Source organism: Canis lupus, chromosome X, assembly GCF_048164855.1.
Source record: "Canis lupus baileyi chromosome X, mCanLup2.hap1, whole genome shotgun sequence".
Taxonomy (NCBI): domain Eukaryota; kingdom Metazoa; phylum Chordata; class Mammalia; order Carnivora; family Canidae; genus Canis; species Canis lupus.
In genome coordinates this window covers 36007541-36029612 of record NC_132876.1, presented here as the reverse complement: position 1 = coordinate 36029612, position 22072 = coordinate 36007541, and the positions used below count along the sequence as shown (strand labels likewise).

The window sequence follows — 22072 nt, the reverse complement described above, 5'->3', positions numbered from 1 at the left end:
CCTAACATGGGGCTCAAACTCAACCCAGAGATTAAGAGTGGCACACTCTTCCAACTGAGCCAGCCAGACTCCCTGGGTGATTTATTTATTTTTTTTTTACAATTTTATTTATTTATTTGAGATAGTGAGAGAGAGGGAGACAGAGCTGGGGGCGGGTGGTAGAGGGAGAGGGAGAAGCTGGCTCTGATGTAGGGCTTGATCCCAGGACCCTAAGATCATGACCTGAGCCAAAGGCAGAGGCTTAACCATCTGAGCCACCCAGGCCCCCAGAATGGATGTTTAAGATTATAAAACCAAAATATATTTATTTTCTCCTTTTTGAATCTGAAGCACCTTCAAGATTAAAATTTCCTAAAATAAAATAAAATAAAATTTCCTATTCATTTGACTTTCACCACAGTTGGTGTCTTAAATACTGATGTTTGCATCTTGCAATAGTTTTAGACAGGTACTATGCCATATGAGCTTGTCCTGAGGTGTCACCATATTGGTGTTCTAAGTTCGGAGAGAAATGGAATAGTCAGCATTTGGCAAGAGGTGAGATAAAAGATCTGTTTTATATAAAGCTTTTCTACTTGACTGGGAGCCATGCACAACTGGACTTGGAGTATACCAAATGCATTTGCTTTTTTTTTTTTAAAGATTTTTTTTTTAAGATTTTATTTATTCATGAGAGGCAGAGAGAGAGAGAGAGAGAGAGAGGCAGAGACACAGGCAGAGGGAGAAGCAGGCTCCATACACCGGGAGCCCGACGTGGGATTCGATCCCGGGTCTCCAGGATCACGCCCTGGGCCAAAGGCAGGCGCCAAACCACTGCGCCACCCAGGGATCCCTTTTTTAAAGATTTTATTTATTTATTCATGAGAGACATAGAGAGAAAGAGGCAGAGACAGAGGCAGAGGGAGAAGCAGGCTCCCTGAAGGGAGCCAGATGTGGGACTCTATCCTAGGACCCCAGGGATCATGACCTGAACCAAAGGCAGATGCTCAATCACTGAGCCACCCAGGTGCTCCATGCATTTGCTTTTAAGGATGTAATGTTATATCAAATATTCCCAGCATTCAACTTTTTCTTTGACTATCCTCCTTTTATAGTCTAGGCAGCTTTACAGTGCTTGCTAAAACAAGTTCTCTTTAAAATATGGACTTAGTTTCTAAAGATAGTCAAATGAAATTAAAATTATTAGATCACAGAAAAGATGGCAGTTTCCTTTCAAATAGCTGTGCAGTGATAATATTAATATTCTATTTATTTTTGATTTTTTAAAAGTTTTTATTTATTTACGTAATCTCTATACCCATCGTGGGCCTCCTCTGACTGAGCCAGCCAGGGGTTCCTCTCTCTATTATTTAAAAAGTATTGAGCACTTGGGTAGCTCAGTGGTTGAGCCACTGCCTTTGGCTCAGGTCATGATCCCAGGGTCCCAGGATCAAGTCCTGTATCAGGCTCCCTAGGGGGAGGCTGCTTCTCCCTCTCCCTCTCTGTTCCTCTCTCTGTCTCTCATGAATAAATAAGAAAAATCTTAGAAAAATAAATTAAAAATATAAAGTATTGATCAATTTCCTGATTTCAGATAATACCTAGCATATTACCAAGCACATAGAATGCTCTCAGTAAGTGCTTATTATTTGGTAGATTGAGATGGCACTCCTAGAGATTGTATATGGTTCTTCCCTCACCATTGTCCATAACCCTCACTACTTGTGCCTTAGCTCCTATCATCCCTCACTCTATATTGAGATACTGACGCTCAAGGCTTTTCCTTTTTTTTAAAAAAAAAAATTATCGCGAGTGTGCATGAGTAGGGGGAGAGGGAGAGGGAGAGAGAATTTTCAGCAGACTCCCCATGGATCACAGAGTCTGACTCTGGGCTGGATTCCTGGTTGGATGTGGGGCTCTATCCCACCACCCTGAGATCATGACCTGAGCTGAAATCTGATGCTTAATCAACTGAACCACCCAGGTGTCCTGACACTCATGGCTTTTTATTATCTACCTTGTCTTTCGAAACTTTCCCGAATAACTTTCCAGAACTAATATTCCATTCTATCCAAGCTAATCTCCCTGCACATCCTATATTAATTCCTGGCTTCAAGCCTTTTCTTATGTTGTTTCTCTTTCTTCGAGGGTAGGGATCTTTCCCCTCATTCACATCTTATCCATCTTACCCAGCTCCACCACAAAGATGTTGCAGCTGTTCCAGTACACAATAGTCTGTCTTTTCTCTGCAGTCTTGGAGTATTTTGTCTCTGTGTTATTCAATTGGTGCTTAATCATATACAAGCAATTCCCAGCTGGCAAAGTGTTGTGTTCCAGTACCTCATTTGTATGCCAGCTGTTGGATGCAGAATTTCCCTGTAGAATATATATATATTATATAGAATATATATATATATATATTTCCCTGTAGAATATATATATATTATATAGAATATATATATATATATATATAAAGATTTTATTTATTTATTCATGAGAGACACACACAGAGAAAGAGAGGCAGAGACACAGGTAGAGGGAGAAGCAGGCTCCATGCAGGGAGCCTGACGTGGGACTCGATCCCAGGTCTCCAGGATCAGGCCCTGGGCTGAAGGCAGCGCTTAAACCACTGAGCCACCTGGGCTACCCTAGAAGTGATATTATAAAGGGTGTTTACGATTCTTTTTTTTTTTTTTTAATTTATTTATGATAGTCACAGAGAGAGAGAGAGAGAGAGGCAGAGACACAGGCAGAGGGAGAAGCAGGCTCCATGCACCAGGAGCCTGACGTGGGATTCGATCCTGGGTCTCCAGGATCGCGCCCTGGGCCAAAGGCAGGCGCCAAACCGCTGCGCCACCCAGGGATCCCCTTTTTTTTTTTTTGAGATTTTATTTAATTCATGAGAGACACAGAGAGAGAGGCAGAGACACAGGCAGAGGGAGAAGCAGGCTCCATGCAGGGAGCCCGATGTGGGACTCGATCCTGAGACTCCAGGATCATGTGCTGAGCTGAAGGCAGACACTTAACTGCTGAGCCATCCAGGCATCCCAAGTGTGTACGATTCTAGGGTAGTGCACAAAAGTTTATTTGGTGCTATTTGGATTGCAACAACTATTTATAATAATATGTTATGCAGTAATGTATTTCAGGGTCTAACTGAGAATTCTAGGAAGACCACTCCCTTACGATAGTTCTAAGAACATCTCTATGGGTTGCTCTTCCTTCCCAATACAGCCTCATTTCCTTGGTGACTTGAGTTATCTTTGGTAACTGATGGTTTTGTGAGAATAGTGTGAGCTCTGGGGGAAGAGCTTTGTGCTTGCAAGGAGATGAGTAGAAGAGGGTAGGTCTGTGGGGGCTCCTCCCATTGCATCTGAGGTGAATGGGGAGAGGACTTCTTGTTTCTCTTTTATGTCCCTCCCACCTCCCCACACCACTTTAGTATAAACTTTTTTCTCTTCACACTTGGACTATTGCCATCCATCTGCCTACCCCAAAATAACTGGTTTTCCTTTTGGTAATCTCACTTTATTCTGCAATTTACTGCCGATCATAAATTGCTATCTCCCCAAACCATCAATTTCATAATCTCACTCATATACTCTTTGAAGTTTCTTTGTTTGCTTACAGCAGTTGCAAGCAATTTGGGCTAAACATCAGAGTTCCCTGGAGGACTTTTAAGAAACACAAATACTTGAGTCCCATTCCAGTCCTACTGAGTCATAATCTTGCATAGGGACCCTATATTTTAAAATAAATCTCTCCAGGGAGCACCTGGGGGGCTCAGTGGGTTAAGCACCTGCCTTTGGCTCAGGTCATGATCCCAGGATCCTGGGGATGGAGCCCCATATCTGGCTCCCTGCTCTGTGGGGACTCTACTTCTCCCTTACCCTCTACCCTTCTCCCCTCTCGTGCTCTCTCTCTCTCTCTCAAATAAATAAAATCTTTAAAAAAAATTTTTTTTTAAGATTTTACTTAATTATTCATGAGAGACACAGAGAAAAAGAGAGGCAGAGACACAGGCAGAGGGAGAAGCAGGCATCCCCTAAACAAAATCTTTTAAAAAATAATAAAATAAAATAAATCTTTCCAGGTGATTCTGATGCACAGTTAGGGTACAGAACCTACCTGACCGGGATGCCTGGATGGCTCAGCAGTTAAGCTCTGCTTTCGGCTCAGGACATGATCCTGGAGTTCAGGGATCCAGTTCCACATCCGGCTCCCTGCATGGAGCCTGCTTCTCCCTCTGCCTGTGTCTCTGCCTCTCTCTCTCTGTGTCTCTCATGAATAAATAAATAAAATCTTAAAAAAAAAAAAAAAAGAACTATCTGACCCATAAGATACAGATAATGTTGAAAAATCTTAGCATGACTTTAAAAACCCTTTGCATTCAAGAGATCTCTGTTCTCATCCCAGTTCTGCCATTTGCTAACCTTGGGCATATCGTTTCCCCTCTCTGGGCCTTGGTTTTCTCATTTGTAAGATAAAGGATCAGTGCTTTTCTGCTCAATGTTTCCATTCCAGATTCAGGGTGATTCTAGGCCTCTTTTTACCTTTGTATGTTAGTGAATGCTGTATTTTAGTCTTTATTTCAGAAAAGCTGACTTAGGAGGCAGTTGGGGTTTTTTTAGGAGGCAGTTTATATTTTTTAATTTTTTCATGTGTATGCTAAATCCTTTTTAAAATTATTATTAATTTCGAGGTAGAGGTCAGTGATTCATCAGTCTTATGTAATACCCAGTGCTCATTACATCATGTGCCCTAGGAGGCAGGGTTTTTTTTTTTTTAAGATTTTATTTATTTATTCATGAGAGACACAGGCAGAGGGAGAAGCAGACTCCACACAGGAAGCCTGACATGGGACTTGATCCCAGGTCTCCAGGATCACACCCTGGGCTGAAGTCAGCGCTAAACCTCTGTGCCACCAGGGCTGCCCTCTAGGAGGCAGTTTATTTTTTATTTTATTTTTTTTTAGGAGGCAGTTTAAATGAAACATATATGTGGGTGGTTACTTTCAAGTCTAAAATATACCAATGAGGTACTTTTCAGCTTATAAACAGAGTTTCATTTACCTGCATTATAGACTGTTAGGATAAATTCCTGCTATGTCCGTGTGGCTTGTCTTCCTGCCTTCCTTTAGTGTGCTTATCTTCCTTTGCACAAATGAGCCTTTTTGACATGAAATTTGTGGGGAAAATATAACAAAAATGGAAAATACCAAAGAAAAAATGGAATTTCCTATTAGCTAAGTAAATTTTATATACCAGCTGTGGGTGTGGTCATTAAATCTGAACCCACATTACAGGGCTGCTGATATTTTATTTTAGTTTGTTTTTTTTAAGATTTTATTTATTTATTTATTCATGAGAGACAGAGAGAGAGAGAGAGAGAGGCAGAGACACAGGCAGAGAGAGAAGCAGGCTCCATGCAGGGAGCCTGATGCAGGACTTGATCCTGGGACTCCAGGACCACGCCCTGGGCTGACGGCAGGCGCCAAACCATCGAGCTACCCAGAGATCCCCGGGCTGCTGATATTTTAAAGATTTATTTATTTACTTGAGAGAGAGAGAAATAAAAAGTGCCAGTGCAGAGAGGGGCAGAAGTAGGGAATCTTTTTTTTTTTTTTTTTAAGGGTTGGTATTAGAAGGTGGGGCTTGAGGGAGATAATAGGTTTATTTATTTATTTATGTTTTTAAGGTTTTATTTATTTATTCATGAGAGACAGAGAGAGAGAGAGAGAGCGGCAAGAGTCATAGGCAGAGGGAGAAGCAGGCCCCTTGCAGGGACCCCAATGTGGGACTCAATCCCTGAACTCCAGGATTATGCCCTGGGCCAAAGGCAGGCGCTAAACCGCTGAGCCACCCAGGCATCCCAAAAGGAGAGAATCTTTAAGCAGACCTCTCGCTGAAAGTGGAGCCCAAGGGATGTGGGGCTTGATCTCAGGACCCATGTGGTCATGACCTGAACTGAAACCAAGAGTCAGATGCTGAACTGACTGAGCCATCCAGGTGCCCCAGGGCTGCTGATATTTTAAAGAAAAGCCAGTACCATCACTTATGAGGTTAAATTGGGTGAAAGCAGTATTTTTATGAAAATGTAAATGTCAGTACCATAACAAAAGCCTTACAGTAAGGTTAAATAAGTGGGAAAATAATGTATTTTTCACCCAGAGAGTCTCTTTTGTAGATTTGGATGGATATCAGAGTATATTTCTACCTTCTCTCTTCTAGAATATTCTAGAATAATTACTCTAAGTCAAAATATCTCAATGCTGATGGCCAGGTAGCGGATATGAAACCTCTACCCATTTGTTGAATGTGAACAATGACAGTCAATCTCTGTAAAGCCTGTTTGGAAATGACATTTTTACTAAAAAAGAAAAGGAATCCTGCCTGAAATGTACAACATTTACTGCTATTCACTGCTTTTTCCTCTGATGTTTGTTCATTCATAGTACTAGGGAGCTATATGATATTTGCTTTGAGTCAGACTGACATGGGAAAATGCTTCCGTATATTAATTAATTAATTAATTAATTAATTAATTTATTTATTTATTTATTATTTTTAAAGATTGTATTTATTCATGAGAGACACACAGAGAGAGGCAGAGACACAGTCAGAGGGTGAAACAGGCCCCTTGCAGGGACACCGATGCAGGACTCGATCCTGGGACCCCAGCATCATGCCCTGAGCCAAAGGCAGACGCCTTAACCCCTAAGCCACCCAGGTATCCCTATCCTAATATATTTAAAAGTAAAGGATTAAAAAAATCCACAGGATTCATGTGGCAGTGTCAGAGTGACCCTAAGACCAAAGTCCTTATAATGTTATGTTTAAACTACTGAGAAGGATTTGCTTATGGGGGAGGAGGAATTTCAGAATTTCTGGAGCCATGTTATATATTTCATTCATGAATTAAAAAGGATTATGTGAGTTGCAGGGTGGTTGTTTGAAAGATCAAATGACTTAAGTTCTTTTGAGCAAAAGAGTGAAGCCACACCATAGCTATTCCATAGCACTATATGGTTCAGAACAAGACTGATTATGGTTGTATACCAATCTGAGGCTGAAGAAATCAAGGGGACAGGGCAAAATGAGTGCTCAAATACTGTATTAGAGGTTGCCTTACACTATTTGAGTGCTAAACTTGACTTTGTGTAATTAATTTGAAACAGAATGGAGGGACGCCTGGGTGGCTCTGCGGTTGAGCATCTGCCTTTGGCTCAGGTGTGATCCTGGAGTCCCAGGATTGACTCCCACGTTGGGCTTCCTGCATGGAGCCTGCTTCTCCCTCTGCCTGTCTCTGCCTCCGTCTCTGTGTCTCTCATGAATAAATAAATAAAATCTTAAAAAAAAGAAACAATTGAAAATAAAATGCTATTTTAATAATATCGCATTCAAATGGAGGGTCACTAGCCTGGGTGCTGTTCTCCTCATCGTTGGGATAGCTGCGCTTTTCTTTCTTTTTAAGATTTTATTTACTTATTTGAAAGAGAGAGAATGTGTGTGCACAAGCAGAGAGCAGGGGTAGAAGGAGGGAGAAGCAGACTCCCCGCTGAGCAGGGAGCCTGACTCCACTGGGGGCTCAATCCCAGGACCTTTAACTGACTAAGCCACCCAGGTGCCCTGGGATAGCTGAGTTTTTTTGTTTTTTGTTTTGTTTTAAAGATTTTATCCATTTATTTGAGAGAGAGCATGAGAGTGAGAGAGAGCACAAGCAGCGGGGAGGGGCAAAGGGAGAGGAAGAAGCAGACTCTCAGCTGAGCAGGGAACCTGACTCGGAACTTCATCCCAAGATCCTGGGATCATGACCTGAGCCGAAGGCAGATGCTTAACCGACTGAGCCACCCAGTTGCCCCGATAGCTGAGCTTTTGAAGGAAGAAGTGTAATGTAGTGGCAAGAATCTTGGACTTAGAATCTGTCCTGGCTTCTTAACATATTAATCTTTTGCCCTCAAGTAAGTCATGTAAGTCTGTTTCCTTCTTTAAAAAGTGGGGATGATCTCTGCTGACCTTTAAGGGTGGGGATGCACCACCTGACATACATGAGATACTCGATAAACGTTTGTTCATTTATTGTCTCATTTATTGAGTGTCGCATGTATGCCAGGTACTGTGCCAAGAGACTTTATGTGTAAGTGTCTGCCTTTGGCTGGGGTCATGGCCCCGGGGTCTTGGGATCAAGTTCCATATTGGGCTCCCTGCTCTGTGGGGAGCCTGCTTCTCAACTGTAGCTGTAGTCCTGCATGAGCCCAAGACATTTTCTTTTTTTCTTTTCTTTCATTTTCAAGCCAAGAAAATGTATTGGGCTCATTTTCTTTTCTTTTCTTTTCTTTTCTTTTCTTTTCTTTTCTTTTCTTTTCTTTTCTCTTCTCTTCTCTTCTCTTCTTTTCTTTCTTTCTTTCTTTCTTTTCTTTTCTTCTTTTCTTTTCTTTCCTCTTCTCTTCTCTTCTTTTCTTTCTTTTCTCTTCTTTTCTTTTCTTTTCTTTTCTTTTCTTTTCTTTTCTTTTCTTTCTTTTCTTTGTTTTAAAGACTTTATTTATTTACTTGAGAGAGTGTGAGAGAGAAAGATCACAAGGAGTGGGGGGAGGGAGAGGGAGAAGCAGACTTCCCACTGACCAGGGAGCCTGACAAGGGACTCGATCCCAGGACGCTGGGATCCTGACCTGAGCCGAAGGCAGACACCTAACTGAATGAGCCATCCAGGTGTCTCCTCAAGATATTTTCTATCATATTTAATCCTTATGTGATTCCAAGACAGAGCTTGCCTTATTTTTGATGACTCAGAGGTCAGGAAAAATTAAGTCATTGAAAATTGCCCATAAGTGCCACAAGACAGACTGATCCTAGATCACTCCCTCACGTCATTGTAAACATACCACTGACTCAAGGAGGAGCTTGCTCTTCACTTTCTTCTCTCTGAGGTTTTGTTCTCCTATTTAGGAAGTCAGCCATCTCACTGGGTCCCTGCAAGGTGGCTGGCTTTTAATCTTTTAACAAAGATAAAAAAATCTCTGTTGTCTCAGCTAGTGATCCTCCATCTCAATGTGATGTTCTTATCAAAATAACATTTTCCTGTTCATTCTACTTCAAATTGATTATGCAAAGTGGTGCCTTGCAAGATGTTCTGATTAGTGAACTCTCTTATAGTGTAATGAGGCAAAACTCCATGCAGAGATTTATACAGATTTTAAATGTCGAATACAGGGGAAAGAACAGAGGGAAAAAATGAGAAGTTAAGAGGATGTGGGAGGAATACAAGGAACTAAAAGGCTATGTCTTTGCAGGATGCTATAACCATTGGGAGCCGATGGGCAGACAGAACAAAGGCTTAAAATGGGCTGGTCAAGAAATGGCACTCAACTGATTGTTGAACTTTACCCTGACTTTTACCTTTGAAGATGCCAGCCATTTCAAAGAAAATCAGAATCAGATTTTTGAAGACCCGAGGCAGGGCTAGTACTAAGCAAAATAATGAAGGAATTGGATGATCTTTGGTGTACAACTGCCTCCTCTTTTGTACCCTTCCCATCTCCCCCTCTCTCTTCTAGTATCTCCAGTTCCTTCCAAATGCCCAGCTTGTGGTTATTTCTAAGGTCCCTTGACTTAAGTAAGCTTTTATCCACTGATAAAACATCCAGTCTTTAAATCCTCCTGTTCCTTGGGATCCCTGGGTGGCGCAGTGGTTTGGTGCCTGCCTTTGGCCCAGGGCGCTATCCTGGAGACCCGGGATCGAGTCCCACATCGGGCTCCCGGTGCATGGAGCCTGCTTCTCCCTCTGCCTGTGTCTCTGCCTCTCTCTCTCTCTCTCTCTGTGTGTGACTATCATAAATAAATAAAAATTAAAAAAAAATAAATCTTCCTGTTCCAGGGCGCCTAAGTGGCTCAGTTGGTTAAGTGTCTGCCTTTGGCTCGGGTCATGGCCCCGGGGTCTTGGAATCAAGTCCCACATTGGGCTCCCTACTCTGTGGGGAGTCTGCTTCTTCCTTGCCTCTTTGGTTTGTCCTTGCTCATCTTGGTTCCTTGCGTCCTCTGAATGTCCATCACTATTGCTTCCTTTCTTACAATTCACAAGAATAAATGCAACTAATTGTCTAGCATTTATATTTCATCGGGACAGACGCTTGCTCTATGTTTCTCTGAAACTACAACATTTAGTGAAATTGTTTATTTAAATGATTTCCCCTTTAGGCTACTTGACTCTGAAAGTATTTTATTTTTGCATGAATGAAGTTACTATAAATCTGTTTAACAGGAATCTTTCTCTTTATTGTTCCGGGAAACTAACCCTAAAATGTCTGCATTGTTTGATTTTTGTTATAGTCTCACAAGTTCATTCTTATTATACTGTTAGCACTTTTCAGGGCTACCAATGTTTACAATGTTCTGAAATATGGTGAGATAGAATATAGATTATTCACTTGAAACATGTTGTAATTCAGCTTTTTCTATTGTCTTAGGGTTTTTTTATGTGTTTTTCTAATACAGATGACATTATAATCCTCAAAAATATAGAAAGCCCAAAAACTGAACCAAAAAAGAATGGAACACAGAACCGTAAAAAAAGGAGTGTGATTTCAAGACGCCGATCAAATGGTCATAGGCAGTACCATCAGAGAGGTAAAGTATACCAAAAATCAAACATTGTAAAGAATCTGAAATATTTGTAAATAACTAGGTAAGCAAATTTACAAACTTGGAATGTATTCTGAAGTTGCATTATGTTGCTAGTTTTATTTTTCTTGGAAATGTAGGCATTATAGGGTTGGTAAGAATTTATGCCATGACCAATGAAAACAGTTTTTAAAATTTATATGTGTTTCTCCCATAAGGGTGAGAAGGAGGAGAATGATAAATGTTCTATACCTATTCACAGACCTGCCTGGTTGGTCCAGTTCCACCTTTAGGAGGCAATACAGGAGGGATAAGAGCATGGTTAATAATCTGGGCACCATGGCACCCACATTTTGAAAAGACAAATGCCCTATGGCAAAGTATAGAACATGAAGAAAGCCTTTTTGTATTTCTAATCCCATTGATCAGTGCAGTCTGCATATTTTATTTTATTTTTATTTATTTTAAAGATTTTATTTATTTATTCATGAGAGACACAGGGAGAGAGGTAGAGACATAGGCAGAGGGAGAAGCAGGCTCCATGCAGAGAGCCCGGTGCAGGACTCAAACCCAGTACTCTGGGACCATGACTGGAGCCGAAGGCAAATGCTCAACCACTGAGCCACCCAGGTGCCCCAGTCTGTATATATTAATAAAAATGTTGCTGCCGACTGCTTTTGTAGAGAAGTCTTTTCAGCAAGGAGATCTGGAATCATCTTGACAGGTTGTGTCCTACTTCAAGCCCCTGCCAGTTGCCCACCCAGTTTCATGATAGTCCTTGTTTGAATCCTTCAGTGGTTTAGCAGGTTCTGAGAAAAGGAGGGATTGTGGTTATTATAGGAACAAAGCCGCTGAGAATGGTGAGGTGGCCCATTCTCATGTTTCTTTTTTTAAAATTTAAGAGAGAGAGAGGAGGGGAGAGTGCACACAGGGAGGAGCAGAGGGAGAGGGGCAAGCAGATGCTGAGCACAGAGCCTGGTGTAAGGCTTAAGCCAACGACCCCGAGATCATGTCCTGAGCCAAAACCAACAGTCGGATGCTTAACCAACTGAGCCACCCAGGTGCCCCATCTCACTCTCATGTTTCTAACTGAACATAAAATTGATCTTTGTGAGCCTTTTGGAGATCCATCTTCTTTGTTCCTTAAACTATCTTTACACCCAAAGCAAAGCAGACAACTGAGGCAAATATTCACATGATTAATGCAAAGCAGTTTTTCTCCATCTCTTCTTTTTCTAGTAGATGGATGATATGCCCCAACTTTGTTGGCATATGAAAACAAATCTGAGGTATTGTATACAGAGAAGACTACTATATTAAGGTGTGCAAATAGAAACGGTATAGCAAAGACTTTCACAGAATTCAGTGAGACTCTCGGATGATGTAAGACTAATGAAATTTCAAGTTTTGCAAAACCCAGTGCATAGCTTTAAAACAGTGAGATCACAGATAACACTTCTGAAAGATATGTTGAATTTACCGACTGAAAATACAGAAAATAATTACTTTTCAAAGGATTCTCAAGATTCAGAAAGAACACTGAGGAAGAAAATCCTGATAAAAACCCATACCAAGAATCTTTTGGATTCAAGTCTGGACAAAGCACTTTAAACAAGCAGCCTGTAAAAGAGCAGGTAAATAAACACTGAGAATTAACCAATATAAAAGGTTTTAAATTTAATATAATTCTTAATATTAAGGATTATTTTAAATTCCATTGAGAGCAGAGATTGTTTCTTAGTATTCCCTCCTGGTGCCTTGAACACAATACAAACCCAATATTTTCATTGATTTTTTTCCTCCTCTGTAACTGTTTTAATAAACATTTAATTTTGGCTATTTTTGATCATTGCTAGAAATTTTGAGTTTTTAAAATGCCAAAATAAATTCTTCGTTGTGGTTTGTTTTGTATGATCATTCTCATTTCTGCCCTCATATAGAGTCTTTGATCTTAAGGTATAGTATAAAACACTTTTAGTACCTTTGTGAATGAATTGTAAAAAACAAGTCAGATGATATACGATACGAAATATACCCTGAGTCCAATGGATGGGACATACTACCCTGTAGAAACCCATCACCTCTAAATTTATATAAATAAGCCAGCCACTGGACAGGAATTTGAGAGGTCCTCCTATTCAGATTCAAAAGCTAACACTGATGCTACTGTTTTAGCTGGGCCTATAAACTGATTCTTCTGAAGGTATTATGTGGTCATTTAGTAAAAAAAAAAAAAAAATGGCGGTTCTGGGAACTTAAGCCATTTTTGCCAAATTATATAAATAAATCTTGTTTTTTTGGAGGGGAACATGTTGCATTTTCAAATAGAGGATTAATTTAAGTTGATTTAGTAAATATTGTCTACTTTGCACAGGTACTATGCAAGGTACTAGCCAGTCCTGCTTCAAATATTATCTGTGGTGATAGGAGAGAAAGATAAGAAAAAAATTTAGTGCTAGGCAAGTTGCAATACATGCTCTAATAAGGTATACATTATATATTGTGAGGATGCAGTGATTCATTCTGACTGGGAAGACTTGAGAAAGTTTAACAGGTAACATTTATTTATTTATTTAAATTTTTGAGAGGGAGGGAGAGAGAGAGAGAGAATCTTATGCAGGCTCCATGTGCATTGTGGAGCCTGATGCAGACCCTGATGTGAGGCTCTGTCTCATGACCCTGAGATCATGACCTGAGCTGAAATCAAGTTGGATGCTTAATCGGCTGAGCAACCCAGGTACCCCTAACAGGTGACAATCTGTAGGGTGAGGAGGTTTTTTATAAAGTTTGGAAAGAAAGACATGAGCTTACATCTTCCACAGTCTGAGATGCATAAATGAGCTGAGAATTATTGTAAAACAGTATTTACTTCTTTTTTTTTAAGACTTCAATTCCAGGACAGCTAACATGTAGTGTTATATTAGTTTCAGGTGTACAATATAGTGATGGAACAATTCTTAGATTTTCAAATTTATTTTTTTTAAAGATTTATTTATTTATTCATTCAGAGAGAGTGAATGAGAGAGGCAGAGACACAGGCAGAGGGAGAAGCAGGCTCCCTGCAGGAAGCCCCATGTGGGACTCGATCCCAGGTCTCCAGTATCACACCCCAGGCTGCAGGCAGAGCTAAACCGCTGCGCCACTGGGGCTGCCCAGATTTTCAAATTTAAAGCACCTTTTTGTCTCTCATACTTTTAAGACTTTTGAGACTGTCATTATAGCAGAAAACACCAGAAAAAAAATACTCTGTGGCAAAGAAATATTTGCCAAAATATTTGTCAAAATTTAAGCATAATTACTTTGCTGATAAATTAACAATTATAGTTTTCAATCCTGTTTTGAAATTCTAATAAGCTAGTTTTATACTGTACAAGATTTAGTCTTAATATCAATTGTATATATTTAGCACAATTCTTTTTGATAGTTTTTATGGTTTATAAGAAAACTTAATAAGCATTTCATTCTTTTAAAGGTAGAAATATGTCATATCCTAGTTGATGAAACTATTTCTTATATAAACATTTGTGGAAACACTACAAGCTCCTTGGGAAGGGTACTTGGATGCATATGGGTCTTTAGGAGATGGGTCTCAATCCTTTCTGCTGACTCATTATTCTCCCAACACTAATCACTTAGAAAAGAGGTACATGTGCATTCCACCCAACCTTCTCATTTATATTTTATGGTAGAAAGGCTGGAGAGTGACTATGGCTTTGTGCTTTAGCAAAGCAACAAATTTGTCATATTTTCCATTTCACTAAAGTGTTTTTTTTTTAAAGTGAGTACTACTTTTAAAAAAGATTTATCTATTTTGAGAGAGAGAGAGAGAGAGAGAGATTGCACAAACGGGAAGGACAGAGGGAGAAGGGGAGAGAATCTCAAGCAGACTCTGCCCTGAGCATGGAGCCTGACTCACAACCATGAGAACACCACCTGAGCTGAACCAAGAATCAGATACTTAACTGACTGTGCCACCCACGTGCCCCCATTTTACTAAAGTTTTATGTGAATAATATTCTTTATACCAGTGCATCTGTGCCCTTTAACAGTTGCTTCCAGCTTCTGCTAGCTTTATATTAGAAAGTCACAATGGCAGGTCTCAGGGATGTTTTATTTGCCAGGCAATATTTACTAGTGGAAAGCTTGATTTCACAGCATCGTCCATATGGATTTATCCTCTTGTATTTATATAACATAATAGAGATTTGTCAAAGTTTTCATCATTTCCATTTGGCTAATTCACTCTACTGCCCTTTTGTTTTAAAAATTGAAAAGGTAGGGATCCCTGGGTGGCACAGTGGTTTGGCGCCTGTCTTTGGCCCAGGGCACAATCCTGGAGACCGGGGATCGAATCCCACGTCGGGCTCCCTGCATGGAGCCTGCTTCTCCCTCTGCCTATGTCTCTGCCTCTCTCTCTCTCTCTCTCTCTGTGTGACTATCATAAATAAATTTTTAAAAAAATCGAAAAGGTAGAAAGGCTGAATTGTTGCCAGGTCAATTTATTTATTGAACAGTATTAAGCCAACTTTTTGCTTTCTTTATTGCTATCTTTCCCCTCACATATTTGTCTTTCTTTCTAGAATTAAGTATTAATGCATAATGAAGAGATAGTTTCTTTTTAATGATCTGAAACAGGTGAAGAATTGTATGGTTTTGAATACTTTCTTTTGGTTCTAGGATTTGTACTGTAAAATGTTAAATATTCTTTCTCCTCTCAACTATAAAGTCACAGAATCTATTGTTTTTTAGGTAAAACACCTTGGAATATATTCAAATTTGCAAAGCAACAAATTTTCTATATTTAAAAGATTTTATTTAAGTTTTATATGCATGATATTCTTTGTGCCAATGACCTGAAATATCAGAGCATTCTCTACAAATTAGTTCTGAAAACTGTTTAGTCTATAAAAGTAGGGGCAATGAAATTCTAAAAAAAAATTTGAACATAGAAATGGCTTTGACAAAATATCATTACATTTGTTTTGCCAAATTGTGGTTCTTTGCAGGAGAAGTTAAGTGACAATTCTAAGTCCCAAACAGAGACGAGTGGAAGCCAGTCAGAGGGGAACCAGCATCAATCAGAAGAATCTCAAGGCCAATCATCAGAAAGTCGACACCATTCAAAGAGTTCTCATGGCCAGTCTGAGAGTTCTAGTAGCCAGTTGGAGAGTTCTTGTGGCCAGTCGGAGAGTTCTCGTGGTCAGTCAGAAAGATCTCGTGGCCAGTCAGAGAGTTCTCATGGCCAGTCGGAGAGATCTCAAGGCCAATCTGAGAGATCTCATGGCCAGTCTGAGAGATCTCATGACCAGTCTGAGAGATCTCGAAGCCGGTCTGAGAGATCTCAAAGCCAGTCTGAGAGTTCTAGTAGCCGATCTGAGAGATATTGTGGTCAACTTGAGAGACCTCGTAATCAACCTGAGGAATTTCATGGCCAATCTGAGAGATCTCGTGGCCAACCAGAAAGATCTCGTGGCCATCCAGAGAGATTTCGTGCCCCAACAAAAAGATCTTGTGACCCAACAAAAAGATCTCATGGTCAATTAGAGAGAGCTCATGGCCGGTCAGAGAAATCTCATGCCCAAACAGAAAGATCCCATGGCTACAAAGAAAGATCCCATAGCCAATTAGAGAGATCTTATGGCCACTCAGAGACATCTCATAGCCTATTAGACAGATCTCGTGGCCGCACAGAAAGATCTCCTACCCTATTAGAGAGATCTCGTGGCCTCACTGAGAGATCTCATAGACGATTAGAGAGATCTCGTGGCTACAGAGAAAGATCTCATGGCCAATTAGAGAGATCTCATGGCCACAGAGAGAGACCTCATAGCCCATTAGAGAGATCTCATGGTTACACTGAGAGATCTCCTAGCCGATTAGAGAGATCTCTTGGCCGCTTTGAGAGATCTCCTAGCTGGTTAGAGAGATCTCATGGTTACACTGAGAGATCTCCTAGCCGATTAGAGAGATCTCATAGTTACACTGAGAGATCTCGTGGCCACACAGAGAGATCTCATAGCCAACTAGAGAGATCTCGTGGTTACACTGAGAGGTCTCTTAGCCAATTAGAGAGATCTCATGGTTACACTGAGAGGTTTTATGGTCACTCAGACAGATCTCATAACAACTCAGAGAGATTTAATGACTATTCAAAGAGATCTCCTTTCCTATCAGGGAGATCTCATGTCTCATCAGAGAGATTGCATGTCTCATCAGAGAGATTTCATGTCCCATCAGAAAGATTGCATGTTCTATCAGGGAGATCTCATGTTCCATTAGAGAGATCTCATGTCTCATCAGAGAGATCTCATCTCCTATCAGGGAGATCTCATGGCCAATCAGGGAGATATCGAAGACATTCACCAGTAGAAAGATTCAAAAGATCACCCAAAATTGAGTCTGAATATGACAGGTAAAAACATAATAAATACTTATTAGTATTAGTATAATGTGTTATTAGTATTATATTATTATTATATTATATTATTAGTATAATGTGTTGAATAATGTGGAAATGTAAGGGCATCTTCCTTTATATATCTATATTTTAGTGGCTAACTATGTTTTGTAGCAGACATTGTATTGGGACTAAGATATTGATAGAATGGAGGCAACGTATACATGGCATCAGTTTTCTTTCAATCTGCTGACTGCCTTTAGTATCATCCAGTTTGCCAGTGTGCCCTCATTAAGTTGTTTCATCTAGCTTGACTTTCCCTGGCAGAGTCCCATGTACTCAGCCTTTGCTACTGAGCCTTCTTCACAATAAAATATATTGATTTGGTGCCCATTCCCTTTGAAACTTCCAGCCTGCTAGGTTAGTTAAGCTAACAAACTATGCTAGATTGATAATATGTAATCTCTGATAATGAATTTCTGTGTTTCCTTCCTCTGTCTCCTTCCTAAAGAGTATTCAGAGTCCTCAGCACACAAATAATAGGTGTATCTTTGGGCAGCTGAACTTTTCGGCTTTCCTCCTGTCAGGCCATAGGAGAGGATGCTATTCTATGCATAGGTGCAACACTAACCTTCTGAATATATCTTGAATATATTGTGTGTATTTACTGTTGCTTTATAAAACAGGCTATGTCTGTCTATCCCGGAAAAAAAAGAAATTTCATAGCAAATTGTTTGAGTTTTAAAAACGACAAACCATTTAATTAACTAGATAATTGAGTAAAAGTTTATTTTCAGTTTGAAGTTCTCAGGAATTGCTTTCAGTTTGTATTGTCTACAAATGTCTAGTCACATATTTTAGCATATATTAACAACTGCACAGAATTACTAGTTTCAGCTAAAAATTATTTCCAAAATCTATGTGGTGGTTATTGTGTATATAATGTCTGATGTGGGCACCATTTTAATGCAAAAGTTCCCCATCCTACTTATATTAACAGTACACAAATCACAAATAATTAGCTAGAAAAATTAAGATATAAAAATTAAAATCCCTGCATTTCTCAGGGATTTTCATGTTTCACTTCATTTGATACAGTAATTTTTGTTTGTCAGGTGGCATGACACTTCCACAGGTCCAATGCCATATTTCTGTCATTTTACATTTGTAACTATAATTAACAATTCTGTTCAGTTTTTTTCTCCTTTATCTTCTATTCTTATAATTTTTTTGTAGCCTCAGCACAAGTAAGTAGTACTTGCTTGGTTAAGGTTGAAGTTATCAAATGCAAAACTATTATAGAAGAATTAAAAAATGCATAAAGTACAGAAGATTAATACACTTTTATAATTGACCCCTTGGAGATGAATTCTTCTACTCCATAATTCTCCTTTCTAGTACTATATGTAAGTTGACCAGTTAGGTGTAATAATACTCCTCAGACCTGGAGTTGGCTTCTGCACCAAGTATAAAATGAGGGTTTTAGTAATATGCCCTCACACAAAATTTTCCCCTCAGTGCAGCTTCACCAGAAGATGACAAACCAGGCAGTGCTAAGTACACTTTTGCTTTAAACAAGCTACCAATGTAGAAGTCCAGTGTGGTCTAAATAAAAGACAAGTAGTTGTGTGAATAAGTGGAATAAAGAATGATATCATATTCACAATACTATTTATTTATGGGGATTTGTAAAAACTTTTCTCAATTTTTTTTTTTAACTTTTCTCAATTTTGAAAAAAACAATATGATTCTCAAAAGCTCTAAATAGGATTTATTGTAAACAAGGTGGGAATTTGGATTCTTTTTTTTTTTTTTTTTTTTTTTAGATTTTATTTATTTATTCATGAGAGAAACAGAGAGAGAGAGAGAGAGGCAGAGACACAGGCAGAGGGGGAAGCAAGCTCCATGGAGGGAGCCCGACGTGGGACCCGATCCCGGGTCTCCAGGATCAGGCCCTGGGCCGAAGGCGGTGCTAAACTGCTAAGCCACCTGGGCTGCCCTGGAATTTGGATTCTTAACACTCCTCAAATACCTGATTTCAGCTTTTGCTCCTTTTTCCTGATATGGTAATGATATACGTAGACAGATACCTTCCTTGGCTAAAGTGATGTGTAAATAGAGAAGCACAGCAGAACAAAAACTGTCTTTTTTACCCTCCACTAAGTAATTTACATGAAATTAATGGCAAAGTGCATATCTTTACATTAGCTGGGCTGTCCACCTGATGAAAGCTTTTCCAAACACAGATAATAGCTTCAGAGAAAATGAGATACTTAGTTTTGGAATGCTAGCCATTTAAGTGCCAATTGTAGAGTGACAACGGACATCTTATTACCACTCCAGCATTGCAAGTAATTCTTTTTTTTTTTTTTTTAAGATTTTATTTATTTACTTGAGATAGAAAGAGAGCACAAGCAGGGCAGAGGGAGAAGCAGACTCCCAGCTGAGCAGGGAGCCCAAAGTGGGACTTGATCCCAGGACCCCGGGATCATGACCCGAGCCAAAGGCAGACACCCAACTAACTGAGCCACCCAGGCATCCTGCAAGTAATTCTTGAAACAGATTCAAACCTGATTATAATTGACAAATCAGATCTTTGGGTTGAAAATCCCTAATTTACTATGTATCAGTCTGAAAACAGAAGTCTTCTTCAGACTGATTTCCCTATTTTTATTCCCCAATTCTTCACTATTCCCTAGCTTTGTTTGTTACCTAGCTGTTAGTATTTTTTTATTTCTTGAAAGAAGATGCCAGTGAGAATCTGGTCTGTGTTTTTTAAAGAAATGTCCCCTAAAAGTATGAGTGAGCAGAAACAACATTAAGAATATGAAGACATATTATGTCCCAACTCTGTCACTAGTGGATTGAGGGAATTACTATCTCTGGATCTCAATCTCCTAATATGTGAAAGGAGAAATTTGGATTATGTGGCTAAGGATCTATGCCAACCAGCAACATCTTAAAGGTTCTTGAATTTTGTCTTTTTATTTTAAATAATTGTAAAAAAAAGCAGCATGAAATTTACCATCTTAATCACTTTTAAGTGTACACTTGAGTGACATTAAGTATAGCCACAATGTTGTGAAACAAATCTGCAGAGCTTCTTCATCTCACAAAACTGAAACTGTACCCATTAAATAATAACTTCCCATTTTTCCTTCACTCCAACCCCTGGTAACTACCATTTTCTTTTTTTTTATAATAAATTTATTTTTTATTGGTGTTCAATTTGCCAACATACAGAATAACACCCACTGCTCATCCCGTCAAGTGCCCCCCTCAGTGCCCATCACCCATTCACCCCTACCCCCCGCCCTCCTCCCCTTCCACCACCCTTAGTTCGTTTCCCAGAGTTAGGAGTCTATGTTCTGTCTCCCTTTCTGATATTTCCCACACATTTCTTCTAACTACCATTTTCCTTGCTGTTTCTGTGACTTTGACTACTTTAGATATCTCCTGTAAGTGGAATCACATAGTATTTGTGTTTTTTTTGTGACTGGCTTATTTCACCATTTAGCATAATGTTCTCAAGGTTCACCCATGTCATAGCATGTGACAGGATTTACTTCTTCTTAAAGGCTGAATGATAGTCCATTGTGTATATCACACTTTATTTACCCATCAGTGGACATTTGGGTTGCTTCTATCTCTTCAAAGAAGCTCTCTGCCCCTCCTTCCCCTTCTGGGATTCTCAAAATGCATATATTGTCCAGCTTGATAATGTACCATAAATCCCTTAGGCTCTCTTCTCATTCGTTTTTATTTTTGCTCCTCTGATTCAATGATTTCAAATGACCTGTTTTCCAGTTTGCTGATTCTTTTTTCTGCCTGATCCAATCTTCTGTTGAACCCTATCTAAAGAATTTTTCATTTTAGTTATTGTATTTTTCAGCTCCGGGGTTTGCTTCATTATTTTTCATAGTTTCTGTCTCCTTGCTGATGTTCTTTTTTTTTTTTAATGTATTTTATTTATTCCTGAGAGAGAGAGAGAGAGGCAGAGACACAGGCAGAGGTAGAACCAGGCTCCATGCAGGGAGCCCGACGTGGGACTCGATCCCAGGTCTCCAGGATCAGGCCCTGGGCTGAAGGCGGCGCTAAACCGCTGAGCCACCTGGGCTGTCCCTTGCTGATGTTCTTATTTTGTTCATGCACGGTTTTCCAGATTTCCTTTAGTCTGTGTTCTCTTTTAGCTCATTGAGTATCTTTATGGCCATTATTTTAAATTCTTTTTCAGGTAATTCATAGATCTGCATTTTTCAGGGTTGATTTCTGTAGTTTTATTTTGGTCCTTTGATTGGACCATGTTTCTTTTTCTTTGTGTGTGTCTTATAGTTTTTGCTGGGATTTGGGCGTTTGAAACAACAAACACCTTTCCCAGTTTTTGTGTACTGGCTTCATGCAGGGGAAGACCACCAATCTACTATCTGGGAGCTCTAGCACCTTTCAGACTTTGCATAATCTCTTGTGCCCCTTAGCATCTGCCTACAGAACTGTAGCTCTAATGTGTTGCTTACCTTTTGTTTTCAGTAGCTTCCGAACTCTGGCACCAGTCCCATGAATGCTCTGAGTCTGTTGAGACAAAAACCACCCTCTCGGGCAGCCCCCAGAGAAACCAGAACATTGCATACAAGGTCCACTCTGTAGTTTCCTCCCCAAGGGAGGAGCCCTAATTAATATAGGGGTTTCCTCCCAGATGCTCTATGCTCGACCATAGGGGAAGGGACACAGATGGGTGCACTAAATGTCATGAATATTCCTACCCCATTCACTGGAATCCCTTCTTGGTTTTACAATGGCCTGGGTGCTGTAGCTTCTCAGCTGGTCTCTGGAGTTCTCATAGAAGTCTTCTAGTTTATATATCTTTTTTTTATATTGTTTTTAATTTAGTGTATCTCTCAGGCAAGGAGGGCCTATAGCTTCCTAGTCTGCCATTGTCTTTGTCTGCTTGGGCTGCCATGACAAAATACCACAGACTGGGTCGTTTAAACAATAGAAATTTATTTCTTACAGTTCTGGAGCTGAAAGTCTGACATCAGGGTGCTGGCATGGTTGGGTTCTGGTGAGGGCTTTCTTCCTGTCT

At 39.8% G+C, this 22072-nt stretch overlaps 1 protein-coding gene across 4 annotated transcripts in view; it reads left to right on the top strand.

Annotated features, from left to right (window-relative positions):
• The window catches only part of LUZP4 (leucine zipper protein 4), a 73530-nt gene that overhangs the window by 37765 nt on the left and 13693 nt on the right, over positions 1–22072 (top strand). For 3 of the 4 annotated variants that reach the window (XM_072815660.1, XM_072815658.1, XM_072815659.1), the window contains exons 2-4: positions 10470–10601; positions 12111–12229; positions 15602–17007. In XM_072815660.1, coding sequence (XP_072671761.1) covers positions 10470–10601; positions 12111–12229; positions 15602–17007 — 1657 coding nt within the window. Of the gene's footprint in view, positions 1–10441; positions 10602–12110; positions 12230–15601; positions 17008–22072 lie in introns of all 4 variants that reach the window. The other variant, XM_072815661.1, reaches the window with a different exon arrangement.